Source organism: Blennius ocellaris (assembly GCF_963422515.1).
Source record: "Blennius ocellaris genome assembly, chromosome: 19".
Classification (NCBI taxonomy): Eukaryota; Metazoa; Chordata; class Actinopteri; order Blenniiformes; family Blenniidae; genus Blennius; species Blennius ocellaris.
Window position 1 is genome coordinate 2,156,959 of NC_137668.1, and position 15,020 is coordinate 2,171,978.

The window sequence follows — 15,020 nt, forward strand, 5'->3', positions numbered from 1 at the left end:
TTGTCAGTTGCTGATTGAGCTGATGGTGTTGTCAGTTGCTGATTGAGCTGATGGTGTTGTCAGTTGCTGATTGAGCTGATGGTGTTGTCAGTTGCTGATTGTGCTGATGGTGTTGTCAGTTGCTGATTGTGCTGATGGTGTTGTCAGTTGCTGATTGAGCTGATGGTGTTGTCAGTTGCTGATTGTGCTGATGGTGTTGTCAGTTGCTGATTGAGCTGATGGTGTTGTCAGTTGCTGATTGTGCTGATGGTGTTGTCAGTTGCTGATTGAGCTGATGGTGTTGTCAGTTGCTGATTGAGCTGATGGTGTTGTCAGTTGCTGATTGAGCTGATGGTGTTGTCAGTTGCTGATTGAGCTGATGGTGTTGTCAGTTGCTGATTGAGCTGATGGTGTTGTCAGTTGCTGATTGAGCTCAGGTTACTGATGTTGCTGACTTGCTCACTGTTCTGAGATTGCTCTTCCGGCTCTCAACGAAGGCGATGACTTCTCTCTCCTCTCTTCTCTCTCCTCTCCTCTCATCCCTCTCTCCTCTCTTCCCTCTCTCCACTCCTCTCCTCCCTCCAACTCTCCTCTCTTCTCTCCTCTTCTCCTCTCCTCCTTGTCTCCTCTCTTATCCTCTCCTCTCTCTCTCCTCTCCTCTGAGGAGGACGTGCACCTCTCCTTTCCTCTCCTCTCCTCCCTCCCTCTCTCTTCTTCATTTGGTTGACCTGTAAAAACAAGTGGCAGGGTGTCGGCAGTGTGGAGGTGGTACCGGTGCTGCAGGGTCTGCTGAAGAGTGGCATACACTTATTACAAGGTGACGGACAATGCAATGGCCTTTTGACAGATTTGGGCTGTTGGGTTGTGCTTGGTGGGGGATGAAGATGATGATTTGCAGATTTGTTTTTGACTCAGGAAACTCATTTTGAATGTGACTGTTGTACAGTAAAAAACAATGTCTTAATAAAGGGATTTTTAAAAACCAAAAACCTCCTCTTCTCTCCTCTCCTCTACGAGTGGTGCAGAGTTTGAAGTGTTTTTTCTTTCCCTGTGGTTTTTTCCATCTGATCTTTTCTTTTTCATCTCGGTTCATGATCAGGTAAGCGTCATTTATACATTCATACAAGAGTGTTGCTGAGTGATCAGGGTTTTTTTTCTCCGGTGGGCTGCAGCCCCGAGACGCCACCTCCATCTATCCGGCAGGGAGTACAGATCGTGCCGCCGGATGGTAGTGTTACAGTTGAAGATGTTCTGCTGGCCGTCGGGGACCAGGTCCGACATGACAATATCATTTTCGCATAAAGGCTGTGGTGGTTTTCCTCAGCAAAGAAGCTCAGGTGCTCCAGCTGGTAGAGAGCGGAGTGTTTATTGAGGTGAACTTTGTTCAAGTTTTATCACTGTCAGTCCCGTCAACTTGGGTCACCGTGTCCGGTGTGCTGCCGTTTATTCCAAATGATTCACTTGAGAACGAACTTCGGAGGTTTGGTAGGTTTGCTCGTGGATTTAAAACAGTGAATTTAGGGTGCCGAAATCAGAAGCTGAAGCATGTGAAGTCACTGAGACGACAGGTTTTCATGTTCCTAGATTCACTCTCTCGAGCTCTGGAAATTTCTTTCACGGTGAAGTACGGTGATGGTTCCTACACGGTTTACGCCAGCTCAGGACAGTTAAAGTGTTTCAAGTGTGGAGATGTGGGACACAAACAGGTTGCGTGTCCACATAAGAAGTGGGGGGCGGTGGCCGCGGATATCACGTGTGGCGCCACAAGCGATGCCGAGGACGCAGCTGCCTCCAAGGAAGTGTCCGGTGCTGCGTCCGAGGCCGTTCCCGGCACAGAGCCTGGGGATGTGTGCATCGATACTGTGCCTGAGGAGCGAAGCGAGCAACTGCTCAGTCTACTGATACGGATGAAGAGTGCGTTCATCCAAAGCGACAAGCTTCTGCGGAGGCAGAGAACCTGAGCAACACTCAGTCTGCTCCCACTGACACCCAGCCTCCGGCTGCAGAGGCTGAAGCCTCAACAAGCTCTGCAGGCTTGGAGAATGTCCTTATCGACAAAGTGTTTTATAACCAGGCATCATGCGACGGGAGTATGGAGTATGAGTCAGGATCAGACACTGCGTCTGTGTGTGAAAACAACAGAAATACAGATAATCTCTATTCCCGAGAGGACATTAACAACTTCCTGGATATAACATACAAAAAGTCAGTTAAGGTCAGTGATTACTTTAGTGACAAAGATAAATTCATCAAATCTGTTGACATCCTAAAAAGACTTGTTGGATCTGACCTACTTGATGAAAAAAAGCTGTTTCGGCTAAAAAAAAACACATCACCACACTCCAGACCTACAAGAAAAGCCAAGAAGTTCTAATGACCATGCTTCACTTGGTGTTTCCCATCTGTTCTCTGCTCTTGTCCTGCTGCCTGCTCCTCATTTCTCATCTCTCCATGCAGAACCTAAAAGTAGGATCTCTAAACATCAATGGTGGAAGGGATAGACAGAAAAGAATTTTAATATCTGAAATCTCTTCTCAGAAAAAGGTAGATGTGCCTTTTTTTTTTTTAACAAGAAACGCACACGGTTCCATCAGATGAGGTAGATTGGGGTCTATGGTGGGGTGGGGGGGGTTCATGCTTTCTCAGCCATAGTACCAATTCCAGAGCTGTTCTGTTTCGACCATCTGCTAAAGCAACAGTTTCATCTTCCGCTCTGTTTTTTGTTTTGCTAATGTCTCCATTCCCAATCCAGGTCCAGGAAGAGCAACTTTTTTCAAACTACTAAAAAATGAAATCACTAACTGTCGCCATGAGCAGCTAATTATTGGTGGTGATTTTAACTGCACCCTGTAGACCGGACAGCTGAGGAGCCCCACCCATAGTCATCCCAAACACTCAAAGATGTCATCACACACCTGGGTCTGTTAGATACATGGAGGGTCAAGCATCCACAGTCCAGACAGTACATCTGGGTGAGGGCAGGCAACAACAGAGTCACTGCAGCCAGACTAGATAGGGTGCATATCTCCTAAAGTTTCACTTCCAGACTAATTCATAGCAACATCAGTTCAGTTGGCTTCACTGATCACCACCTCATCACTATAGATTTGGTTAGCTTGCCAGGCAGGACGATAAAATCTCACTGGTTTTTAACGAAAAATTACTGCAGGACAGCACTTTCTGCCACAATTCTGAGCTGTTTTGGAAGTAATGGAAAGGACAGAAGGGAGAATTTACTTCCTTAAAACAGTGGTGGGAGGTTGGGAAAGCACACATCCGTGTTTTTTGTCAGCAACACACCTCCCATTCTATGGCAAAAATCAAGGCAGCAGTTCAAGAGCTTGAAGTCAGCATCAAAAACATTGAGGAAGGCTTAAGTAGGAACTCTGATCCTGCTATAGGAAATCAGCTGCTGGAAAAGAAGGTTGAGTTCAGCTCCTTCCTGCAGGAAAGAGTGAATAGAGCACTGGTCAGGTCACACTTTCTCCACCGAAGAGAGATGGATGCTCCGACATTTTTCTTTTTTAGTTTGGAGAGATCTGTGGCGCAGAGGAAGCAGATGACCTGCCTGAACCTTCCAGGGGGCAGGGTGACCACAAGCCCAGTGGAGGTGAGGAGGCATGCAGTGGATTTCTACACTAAACTCTTCAGGGCTGAGCAGTGCAGCATGGAGTGTCGGGAGGAGCTTCTGGAGGGGCTTCCTCAGCTCAGCACGGAGGAAAAGGCCGCTATGGACAATAGCTGACGCAGGAGGAGCTGACGGTTGCTGTCAGACAGTTGTCATCAAGACGGGCTCCTGGGATCGATGGTCTCTCTGCTGACCTTTTTAAACACTTCTGAAACATTCTTGGACCTGATCTACATGCTGTCCTGATGGAGTGTTGGAGAGTAGTCTCTCTTCCTGTTTCCTGTCGACGGGCTGTACTTTCCCTCCTGCCCAAGAAGGGAGACCACTGAAGAACTGGAGGCCAGTGGCCCCACTCTGCACGGACTACACAGTATTCTCCAGAGCACTGTCTAGCAGACTTAAAAACATTTTGGAGATGATTGTGCATACTGACCAAACATACTGTGTGCCTGAAAGAACTATTATGGACAATCTTTTTCTCCTGCAAGATGGTTTTGATGTTTGTTTGTCTAACAACAATGTTAATGTTGGTATTGTGTTTTTGGACCAGGAGAAGGCTTTCGACAGGGTGGTTCACTCATATTTTTTTTCTACACTCAGGGCTTTTGGATTTGGTGATGGTTTTCTGTCCTGGATCAGCTTATTGTATAGTGGTGCACAAGTATTGGTGAAGACAGGGGCAGGCATGAGTCAGCCGGTCCCTGTGCAGCGGGGGATCAGGAAATGCTGTCCCATTTCAGTACAACTTTATAGTTTGGCAATTGAGCCCTTGCTGTGCAGGTTGAGAGAACGACTCGGTGGCCTCTCTTTTCCTGGGTCTTCAAATCTTGACCTTCACTTAACTGTTTGTGCTTATGCAGATGACATCAACATCTTTGTGAAGAATCAGGGGATGTACAATGAAGACCCAAGACTCTTCCAGGATGAGAGAAAAGCTGATGTCATCCTGAAGAAAAACAAATCTTATCTACATAGTGATTCCCTCGGATATACAGTCACCAAGGCTGGTTTGTTCTCTCCTGGATGTGTTTGTTAAAACAAAGCCCACCCCCCCATGACAACAGAAGCTGGACTGACGCTGCAGAGATAAGCAACAGTACGACTCACCGTCTTCGCTGGAGAGGCAGCTGGAGAAGGTGGCCTGCCTGCCTGGTGGCACCAGGAAACCCCCACCCCCCCAATGGCCACATGTGTTTTGTCTTGAAAATACATTGTAATCTGTGTTGATGCTTTAAATGTGCTTGAGGTGTTTTTTTTCCTAATTACAAACTGTGCTCCTCAGTATGGAACAGTATTAGGGCCACTGAAGAAAAAAAAATTCTTGAGGCCAAAAAAACCCAAAACCTTCATGCATTTCACAAAAAGTCCAAAATCAAAATCGAGATTATTTTTTTTCACTGAGATCTTTTTTTTTTTTTTTTTTTAAAGTCCGTCCATCCGCATGCCAGCGCATGTGACAGCTTCAAAATGCATCGCCGGTGGTTTAATGAGGTGGTGAAAAGATGCTTCACAACAGAAATGAGCTCATAAACACAGTGCAGTCATCATCAGTATCAGGATTGACAGTGCACAGTGCAGCTGCAGCGTCGTTCTGTCGCAGACATTCGTGGAGTACAAAGGACAAAGACACGGATCCCATGCTTATTAAATGTGTTTTCATTAATCAAGGAAATCCTGTGTGAAATCATGTCTATAACCATATATAATCAGAATTAAGTTATTTAATGTGATTTCAGACACACGGGCAAATGATGAGGGATGGACCAACATCTCTCTGTGAAAATAAAAAAAAAATCCTGACTTTGATTTTCAACTTTTTCTGGAGTGCATGGAGGGTTTTTTTTTTTAGCCCCCAATTTTTTTTTTCTTCAGTGGCCCTAACACTTCCCTAACTCAGAACATAATCTGAAATCTGACTTTTTTTCTCCTCTCCTCACCTCCTGTTGTCTCTCTTTCCCCCAAGCTGCACATGACATTTTTTTGTACAATGACAATAAAGTAAATTCTGATTCTGATTGTGATGGTTCTGATGGTCTTGCACTTGGTATGGGACCAAATACTAGATTCTGCTATCTAGCATTCAGGTCTGATACTGCACGGAGTACCAGTCCTCAGTATGAGATAGATACCGGATAGTGGTATCAGTGCATCTCTCATTTTGAATGTTTCTCTGTCCAGAACGTGGAATTGTTTTGGACAATATAATAGTGGCGGGCCTGCATTTCAGACACAGGCCTTTATTGGTACTGGTCTCAGTCACTCCACCCCTCAATAACTTTTTTATGGCTACAAAAACCATGTTACTGAAGAAATGCAGTATAAACAGCCTTTGCATCACAGATACTCGTGCAGCCAGAATAAATACCTTTACGAATTAATAAATCTAAGTTCATGTCTCTTTTCTTGCTGCTGCTGCATAAAAAAGCTGCTGCTTTTCCCAAAACGTATGAGGGTCAAGGAGGGAGACAAACATCAGCTTTCCGTGGTCTTGAAAATAATATAATGGAAAATAATATAATCCTTAATCCTGCCATGGAGTTTGTAGTGAGTGCCAGTAAATTGCAGCAGACATGCGCTGCGAGTTCTACAGCATTCAATGACCTATTGGAAAGGTCCGTCTTCAAAATTGTTTTGGCAATAAATCTGCACCCACATGTCTTTATCTTCTCCTTTAGTTATTATAGGTTGACAAAACCCTATTAAATAAACACAGCCTATATATGTATTCATACAGCTTGCTACAGATGCAGCCAGCTGGCTGGAGAGTGAACTCTCTTAGGAGCCAATCAGAGGGCATGAAAACGCTGACGTCACGCAATGCCTTCAAGAAGGCACAGATCATCAATATCAAAATCTGATTGGTTGAAGCAGCAGCGTGACTGACACTAGTTTTACAGTGCAGACGCCCACAAGAACTGAATCTGAAGGGCTCAGGCAGATTTATTTACCCGGCAACAGATGATGGTTAAAATGTGATTGGTTAAAAGCTTTAAGTGGGAGTAGTGTCTGGAAGTAGTGCAGCTGGGGAGAAGCTGTGAGAAGAAGCGGCCAGACCATTTGGAATTATTTAATAAGTATTCATGGACAAAATATAATCAACTTCAGATCTTTTTCTTTGGTCTGCAGAGAAGCCTTGAAGGCCCTGACGGCCCACCACTGCAATATAATATACTTAATATCTCTATATAGAGTACAAGATGTAATAGTACACAGACTGTGACAAGCTCAACTCAATGATTTGATTTCTTAGTTTGCAATGTCACCCTCAGTTGTAAATATTCAACCTCCACACATTTGAAGGAGTCAAAGGCTTCCTGTTAGCTGCTCCCCTGAAACTCATCAGATCGTGAACGATCATCAAAGACCATCGACGATCACATTATAGGTGACAACAGTTGATAAAGTTTGGGATTTCTATAAATCTCAGCCTCTGAATAGATGTCATCTTCTTACTGGATGTGTGCAAACTGTTCACTGGTTTCTCTCCTGGAACTTCACAAACTAGAGTTGTATTTCTAGAAAGATCAGCTGACCCGATATTTATTAAAAGATCAGCTGACCTGATATTTATTAAAAAATCAGCTGAGCTTGTGGGCTTTGGAACTGAACAGTTGGAAACTACCATCACACTCACCTTGTTTTATTCCTCAATTTAGATCTAGTCCTCAAAACCTCGTCTCTTTAAATTGAATCTTCTAAATAAGCAGAAATGGAGTCTGTTGACATGAGAGGCAGAAACAGCAGCTGGTTGATGGAATCGTTTATTGACAGGTTAGCTGGTTGATGGAATTGTTTATTGACAGGTTAGCTGGTTGATGGAATCGTTTATTGACAGGTCAGCTGGTTGATGGAACTGTTTATTAACAGGTCAGATGGTTGATAGAATAATTTATTAACAGGTCAGCCTGTTCTCACAGGTCCATTCAAACCACCGCACAGCTGAATCAGCTCAGGTTTGTTAATGCTAAGACTTCTTAAAGTGCAGATTAAATCCTCAGACATGTAAATGGTCAGGCTTTTTAATGTGCAGACTTAATGCTCAGAGTTGTTAATGCTCAGATTTGTTAATGTGCAGACTCGTTATTGCTCAGACTCATTAATTGCTCATACATGTTAATGTTCAGGCTTGTTAATGCTCAGATCTGTTAATGGTCAGGCTTGTTAATGCTCCAGGTCTGTATAAATGGTCAGGCTTGTTAATGCTCCAGATCTGTTAATGGTCTGACTTGTTAATGCACAGATCTGTTAAAATGGTCAGGCTTGTTCATACTCAGATATGTTAATGGACAGGCTTGTTAATGCTCAGGCTTTTTAATGTGCAGACTCATTACTACTCAGACTTATTAATTGCTCAGATATGTTAACGTTCAGACTTGTTATTACTCAGAAATGTTAATGCACAGACATGTTAATGAATGCTGAGGGGGAGGAGTCCTGCACTGGATCCAGCCTTCTGGCCCCTCAGAGCTTATCAGTCAGACTCAGTCTCCCTTGCAATGACATTAATCACACACAAGGTGGTGACAAAGTTGTTCAGCTCTCCAGTAGGGCAGCACTGAGGTGTTTTGATTTAGTCCTCACACCACAGAGATCTAGTGATCCAGGTACCCAGACTAGACAAGCTGGGACTAATTCTGGGACTGGTTCCGGGACTGGCTCTGGGACTGGTTCTGGACTCTGCTTTGGTCTCCTCCAATGGAACCTGGCAGAATCTTCTCCAGGCTGACGGAGCCTGTGTCTGCAGGTAGGAGCTGCTCTTTCCAGGATTGTGGATGAAGGTTGGCTTGTGAGCCCCCAATTCTTCATTGTGTGGAACCCTGTCCTGGACCAGGTCTCCACCACTCACCTGGGCTGGACCCACTCTGGGCTCGAAGACTTTGCTCTGGTACCCCTGAGGGTGGTAGGACAGGTCCTCTTCTGTCCCACCGTCATGTCCGACCGCCTCGTCCTCCTCCTCGCTGTTCCCTACGATCACCAACTCAGCCTGGACGTCCTGGTCCACAGCCTTCTCGTAGCCCAGGAAGACCATGGTGACTGGTCGGGACTCCAGGGAGTCCGGCAGGGTCTGAACCAGGTTCCCAGCACCAGAGCGTAACGATCTGTTGAGGACCTCAGGGTCCACTTCAGACCTGCTACTGGCGGTTGAAGGACTCTGACCTCCTCCCGCCCTAAGGAAAGCTGGTCTGGGGGCAGGGAGGCCTCCAGACCAGGCTGTGATGGCAATGAGAGCTGCCGGGTCGGGACTGTAGGCCATTCCTGGAGATGTGGTACCAGGGGAGTGGCAGTCAGTCCTGGACCCCCCTACCAGGTTGTCTTGTCCCCCTCTTTGGACTCTGGAAGAGTGGTGCAGGAAGCATCCGGAAGTTGGAGTCTGGAGTGTGTCCTTGTCCTCATCATTCTGGTTTCCTCCAGTCTGGACCTGGGTTCCAGTCCAGGAGGAGGTTTTGTCCCAGCAGCTGCCGAGTGTCAGGGTTTGCCCCGGGGTGTTGTGTGTCCTGGGTTTAGTGGGTCTGCTGGGGCCAGCATACAGTGTAGAGTAGACCGGGCTGTGGTACCGGACCTGGGGCTTGTGTGCGGCCTGACGCAGCAGCTCCTCCAGCTCCGTGAGGCTCATGTCTCCCAGGCCTGGTGGCTCTGCGGAGCCCTCTGGTGGCAGGGCAAACACAGACCTGTGGCCATCCTCATACACCTTGAGCCCCCCCAGCTGGAAGCCCTTGGTCAGGGGGGCTGAGGAGACCACCTCCTGGGTCCCTGTCCGCTGGTCCAGGTGCACACTGATCTCCAGGGCCAACGGCACTGCAGTAGATCACAAGTACACCACAACTTTACACCTGGAGCAAAAGTACTGTAACACTAACCACCAATAAGTATAGTCATATATTCACCTGTAGTAAAAGCAACCTACCACTCAAACCCCTTCAGACTGAATGTTGGTTTGTTATTGTTTGAATCTTTGAATTTTCAAGTTGTTCCCTCCATGTTGTTCCATGTCTTTCATCAGGATTTATTGAACATGTCTGTCAGAGCCTCAACAAGATTTCAGTGATCAGACAAAAAAAACGATCCTGGGCATTGCTTTACTGAAGTTTCTCTACATTTGAACAACATCTGGCTGAAGTTTCTCTACGTTTTAACAACATCTGGCTGAAGTTTATCAATGTTTTAACGTCTGGCTGAAGTTTGTGTTGGGATCTCATAAGACCACAGAAAGTTTGTTCATTTCTAAGGAAAGACAATTTTCATTTGTCATGATACACAGTCATGACACATGAATTTGGACACAGGAATGTGATTTACTTTCACACCCAGTGGGGGGACCTTTTGCCACAGCAGACCCTCCCCCACTTTCTGCAGAAAAGACGCTTCCCCCATGCACTCAGCCAGTCACTGATTGGTTAAAGCTCTCAGGATTTGACACCTTCAAATCCACAAATTTTCAAGAAAAGCCCGCAAAAGCAGTCTTGCAAAAGAGTCTTGCAGCGAGTTGTCTCCTGTGAACACCAAGGAAGAGCTGCTTCCCAGCAGCTCAGCTCACCCAGCGTTAGCATAGAGCTAACACCAGAGGCCTGCAACCAGGGGCCTTCACTCCTCAACTCCTCTGCTGACCCACCACGAGGGTCAGACCTTCCCCTGATCCAGAGACCAGCACCCAGAGTCTGATCTCCCATCAACCAAGGAAAATCAACCAGTTCCTCCAGGACGGACCAGGGAAACGACGCCTCACAGAACTTCTTTGTGTTTTCCTCAACCAGCAGGAAAACCATCACAGACCTGAGCAGGTGGCCTGGCCAAGTGGGGGCCCTAAGCAGGATTTTATTTTGGGGGCCCCCCTTCCAATAACATAATAATAATCATCATCATCATTGGGACTAATCATTATTATGATGATGATCGTCATCATCATCATAATAATAATAATAAATTACAATTACTAACGAATCAAATGAACAGCCTCTATCAACAGTGGAACAAGAACTTTATAGATCAAAAGTGGAACAATAACTTTACAGATGCACATGTCTGAAAAAAACTTTGTGGCATAAACAGTTTATGCCACAAAGTTTTTTCTTTTTTATTTCAACAACATCTCACCTTCAAGTGAAGCACGAGCCTCTGACTGTTTGGACTTTTTCTTTCTTTTGCTAGCTCCTGAATCGTATTGACGTTTGGAAGCTCTCTCTCTCTCTCTCTCTCTCTCTCTCTCTCTCTCTCTCTCTCTCTCTCTCTCTCTCTCTCTCTCTCTCTCTCTCTCTCTCTCTCTCTCTCTCTCTCTCTCTCTCTCTCTCTCTCTCTCTCTCTCTCTCTCTCTCTCTCCTGCCTCAGGATGACTTGGTGGCGGTGTTCTACGCGCCTCTCAGCAAAATGCATGCGCATCCTTTGCGCATTAGCAGAGAATGATGATACTTTATTGATCCCGAGGGTGTCACGCCCTACTCCTCAGAGGCCTCTTAGGGCGTGGCTGGGTGTTCTCCCTCTCTTGTCTCTCCTCCCCTTTTGGTTGCAGGCTGTGCTTAAGGAGGTGGAGCTGCTGAGGGATTAATCTCCTGATTCAGTTCAGCTGCGACGACCGGGTGGAGCTCGTTTTCTGCTGATCAGCTGCACCTCTTAAGCGGGTGATCGACTCCACTCGGCGCTGGATCATAAAACTCCCTGAGTTAGTAGACCTGCGTGTACGTTGTCCCAGTTTAGTCTTCTACTAACGTTGTTTCCTTTGCTTCCCCTTTGAAGACTCGCCAGCCTCAGCTTCTTTGGTTCCTGGCCCACCCTGACCAGATCTGACTCGCACCCCAGTAGCTCCTGCCTCAGCTAGCCACCTTGACCTCCTGCCTCCGGAGCCTGCAGCACCTTCAATCCACACTTGTTTAAAGAATAAACTCTTCCAAGCGTAATCATCTGTCTCCCGCTGGTTTCTCCGCACCTGAGCCTCTGAAGTCCCACCGTAACAGAAGGAAATTCAATTCACTTGCGCAAAATGGGGCCCCCCATGGATCGCGGGGCCCTACGCACAGCGTGTGTTCTGCGTGTAGGGAGGGGCGGGCCTGGACCTGAGCGACCAGATCCTCAGTCTGGACAAAAGGAACAACCAGGAGCTGTAAAGAAGGACTCCTGAAACATCAACTTCATCTTCTTCTCCTCAGCCTGCAGAACCAGCAACCACAGTTAGCAGGAGGTGCTAACTACAGGAGAAGACACCAGCTTCCCTCCAGCAGGACAACAACTGAACTCCTTCAAGGAAGTGGTAACAACTGGGCTTTACCTGAGATTAGTTAAACCTGATGCTATGATAGAACTGTTTAACTTTATGAAGATGTGTTGATTCTGTTACAGTGATTGAGTTCTATAGAGAATGATATTAGGAGCAGTGATCAACCTGTAAACCAACGTTAGCTCTGCCACAGACACAGGGTCTGCATGCTAATCTTTGCTTTACTAACTAGTTAACTCACAATCCTACACATATCACATCAAAGACAACATCACACAGTAACCGAACACCATCTGACGACCCCTGACATTTTACAAAACACGTCTCATTCACGTCAAGTCATTCTAGAAATGGTCCTTTAGCAGAGACACACAGGAAGCAGATGCTAAAGACTAGCTTCCATGTTCCATTGTTCTCCAGCACATTGTGGAGACCCAGGACAGACCTTCTGCTCTCTGATAACCTCCATTTGCATGTTGTTTCTTGTGATCCGCCATCTTGTTTTGTAGTTCCATCACACGTCTCACACACACACTCCCTCCACCTCTCTCTTTCTCTCTACACACACACATGCACTTCCACTCCTCATTGATGAGATTTGCTGCTGATTTTTCTTATTTTCTGCTATTGTTCTTTCCATTATCAAAATCATGTTGTTTATTTTTTGTTCTTTAGTTTGTGTCCTTTTGTTTTTGCTTTTGTTATCATTGTTGTGATTGCTTTGGTTTTTGCTCTGTTGTTGCTCAGGGTGGTTTAATCTCATGGCAGTTGGAGAATATTTGGATCACTGTGATTACTATATTAAAAAAATATATGTATGTACCACGAACAAGGGTATTGTATGTATTAGTAGGGTCAATATACTGATTGACCCCAAAAAAAATTGTAAAATTTTTATTTTTGGTGGTTTTGTGCTAGGTTGGATCTAGTCTACAACATACTAAAAGTTGGACAAAATCAGAGTATGGGAAAGTGTAAAATTTCGAAGATGACTTTTTTCGGTTTACAAGTCATTTTCCATTTACATGTGAAGCACTAACTTGGTCAGTTTTCATGATAAATCAATACATTTTGGATGTTTAGCCAGGTTTTCAGGGTCAATCTTTCACATGAAAGGGTTACCAGTGATGCCAAATAAACCCGTATACCATATCAAGGGGTATTCCTACCCCCATTACCCTTGTTGCACCCACCCTGATTCACTTACGTCACAGTACTTTTTCAAAACTTTTCACACCTCATCCTCATCATCATCACTGGATCATTTTTCATATTGTCACAATTTCCACCTTGGTAATGTCCACATGCACTGGTACATTCTAGTCCAGGGGTGGGCAATCCTGGTCCTGGAGGGCCGCAGTCCTGCACGTTTTAGATGTTTCCCTGCTCAATCACACCTGTTATCATGATGAGGCTCTGCAGAAAGCTTGACTAGGAACCACTAATTGCTGTCAGCTGTATTGAAGTGAGGAGACATCTAAAACGTGCAGGGCTGCGGCCCTCGAGGACCAGGATTGCCCACCTCTGTTCTAGTCCATGCCTCCAGCAGGTACACCTTAGAACAGGGATAGGGAACCCTGATGCTCGAGAGCCATAGTCCTGCATGTTCTCCATGTCTCCCTGCTTCAACACAGCTGATTGCAATGAGCAGCTCGTTATCTGGCTTTGTGCTGAACATGGTGATGAACCATCAGGACGTTCAGTGGAGGGAGACGTGGAAAACGTGCAGGACTATGGCTCTCGAGGACCGGGGTTCCCTACCCCTGCCTGAGGGTATTGCATCCTTCCAAACAGTTGCAATGAATTATCTTAATCAGTGCATCTGGAGCAGGGCTTTTGTCCGTCATCACTGGAACAATTTTGTCCCCTTCCACCTTCCACCCCCACTCAGATGGCACCATTTCATCACTACATCCCATCCACTCCATAACCTGGTAGTAAGTCCGCAAAGAATGAAATTTACAGGCAGAGGGCGTTGGTGGGAGTCGTTCTGGTGTGACGAACGTCTTAGCTCTCGCAACTTTCTTGCAGAGCATATTGTATCTAATAGATGCCAGGGAGTCCTTCTGATCCGCATTGAACAAAGCTACCATTGCCTTACAACCATTGGTTTCCACAACATCCTGGCTTTGCTTTGGTAGAGAGAATGCTTTTGAACAGTCTGTTATGGTCTTTTCTCTCTTGACGATTCGTTGGAACCCCAACTTCTTTCCTATTCCGAATACCCTGGACACCGAATCGCATCCCGTAAAGCACGGGTGGGCAGCTGACAGCAATTAGTGGCTCCATATCAAGCTTTCTGCAGAGCCTCATCATGATAACAGGTGTGTTTGAACAGGGAAACATCTAAAACGTGCAGGACTGCGGCCCTCCAGGACCAGGATTGCCCACCCCTGCTGTAATGCAGGGGTGGGCATGCAGGAACAACAGATCATTACAAACTGCTTCGCCAAGCACCTGCTTGAGAACCTTGATATTGTAGACGTAGGATTTGGACTTGTCAGAGCAGAAATAAAGTGCAGTACATTTGGAAACATATGCATGGAACAGCAAGAGAACAAGAAGATCCGTGTCTCCTCCAATGAGGGTGGTTGATTTGAAAGCAGACATATCGATGGCTGCCTTTGCAATCTCAACGTCGGCATCTCCTTCCGCTTGAACTACGTCACAGCCTTTCTGCCGCATTCGTTCCATGATCAGCTGGATAAGCGCCTGCTTGTTTGCCGCATTCGAAAAGAAGTCCTCCTTTTTCCCAGCAAATTTTGTCAACCGTTAATGTTCACCTTTTTTGGATTCAGCTTTTGACTTCGCTGCTAATGAGTACAGTCCTTTATACTTGGTCCAACTTCTTAACCATCAAACACGACAGTCGCTCTCCCATAGTGTTCGACAGTACATGAGGCATAATCGTTTGCAATCGAGCTGTAGGTACTGCCCTCCTTCCATTTCAGACGGTGAAGAAGAGATCCTCCGTCTTGTACATTGTGCTCTGTGATTGGAATGGTTCGTGTCACAGCACTGTCCGATTTTGTTCCAACATAATTTCTGAGAGCCTCTGCCAGCTGCGGTTTGTCCGCTTGATGTAAGATGCCCTTTCCTTCGAACAAAGACATCGGGTAGAGACAGAGTTCATAGGACATGACATCATCCAGCCTTAGATCACCCGTCTGTGAGACCACGAGAAACCTCTGGAATAGGAGCACTGGG

The 15,020-nt window shown here is 46.0% G+C and overlaps 1 protein-coding gene across 2 annotated transcripts in view; it reads right to left on the reverse strand.

Annotated features, from left to right (window-relative positions):
• The window catches only part of palmdb (palmdelphin b), an 87,064-nt gene that overhangs the window by 11,332 nt on the left and 60,712 nt on the right, over positions 1-15,020 (reverse strand). For both annotated transcript variants that reach the window (XM_080515462.1, XM_080515463.1), the window contains exon 8: positions 8,454-9,403. In XM_080515462.1, coding sequence (XP_080371588.1) covers positions 8,454-9,403 — 950 coding nt within the window. The remainder of the gene's footprint in view (positions 1-8,453; positions 9,404-15,020) is intronic.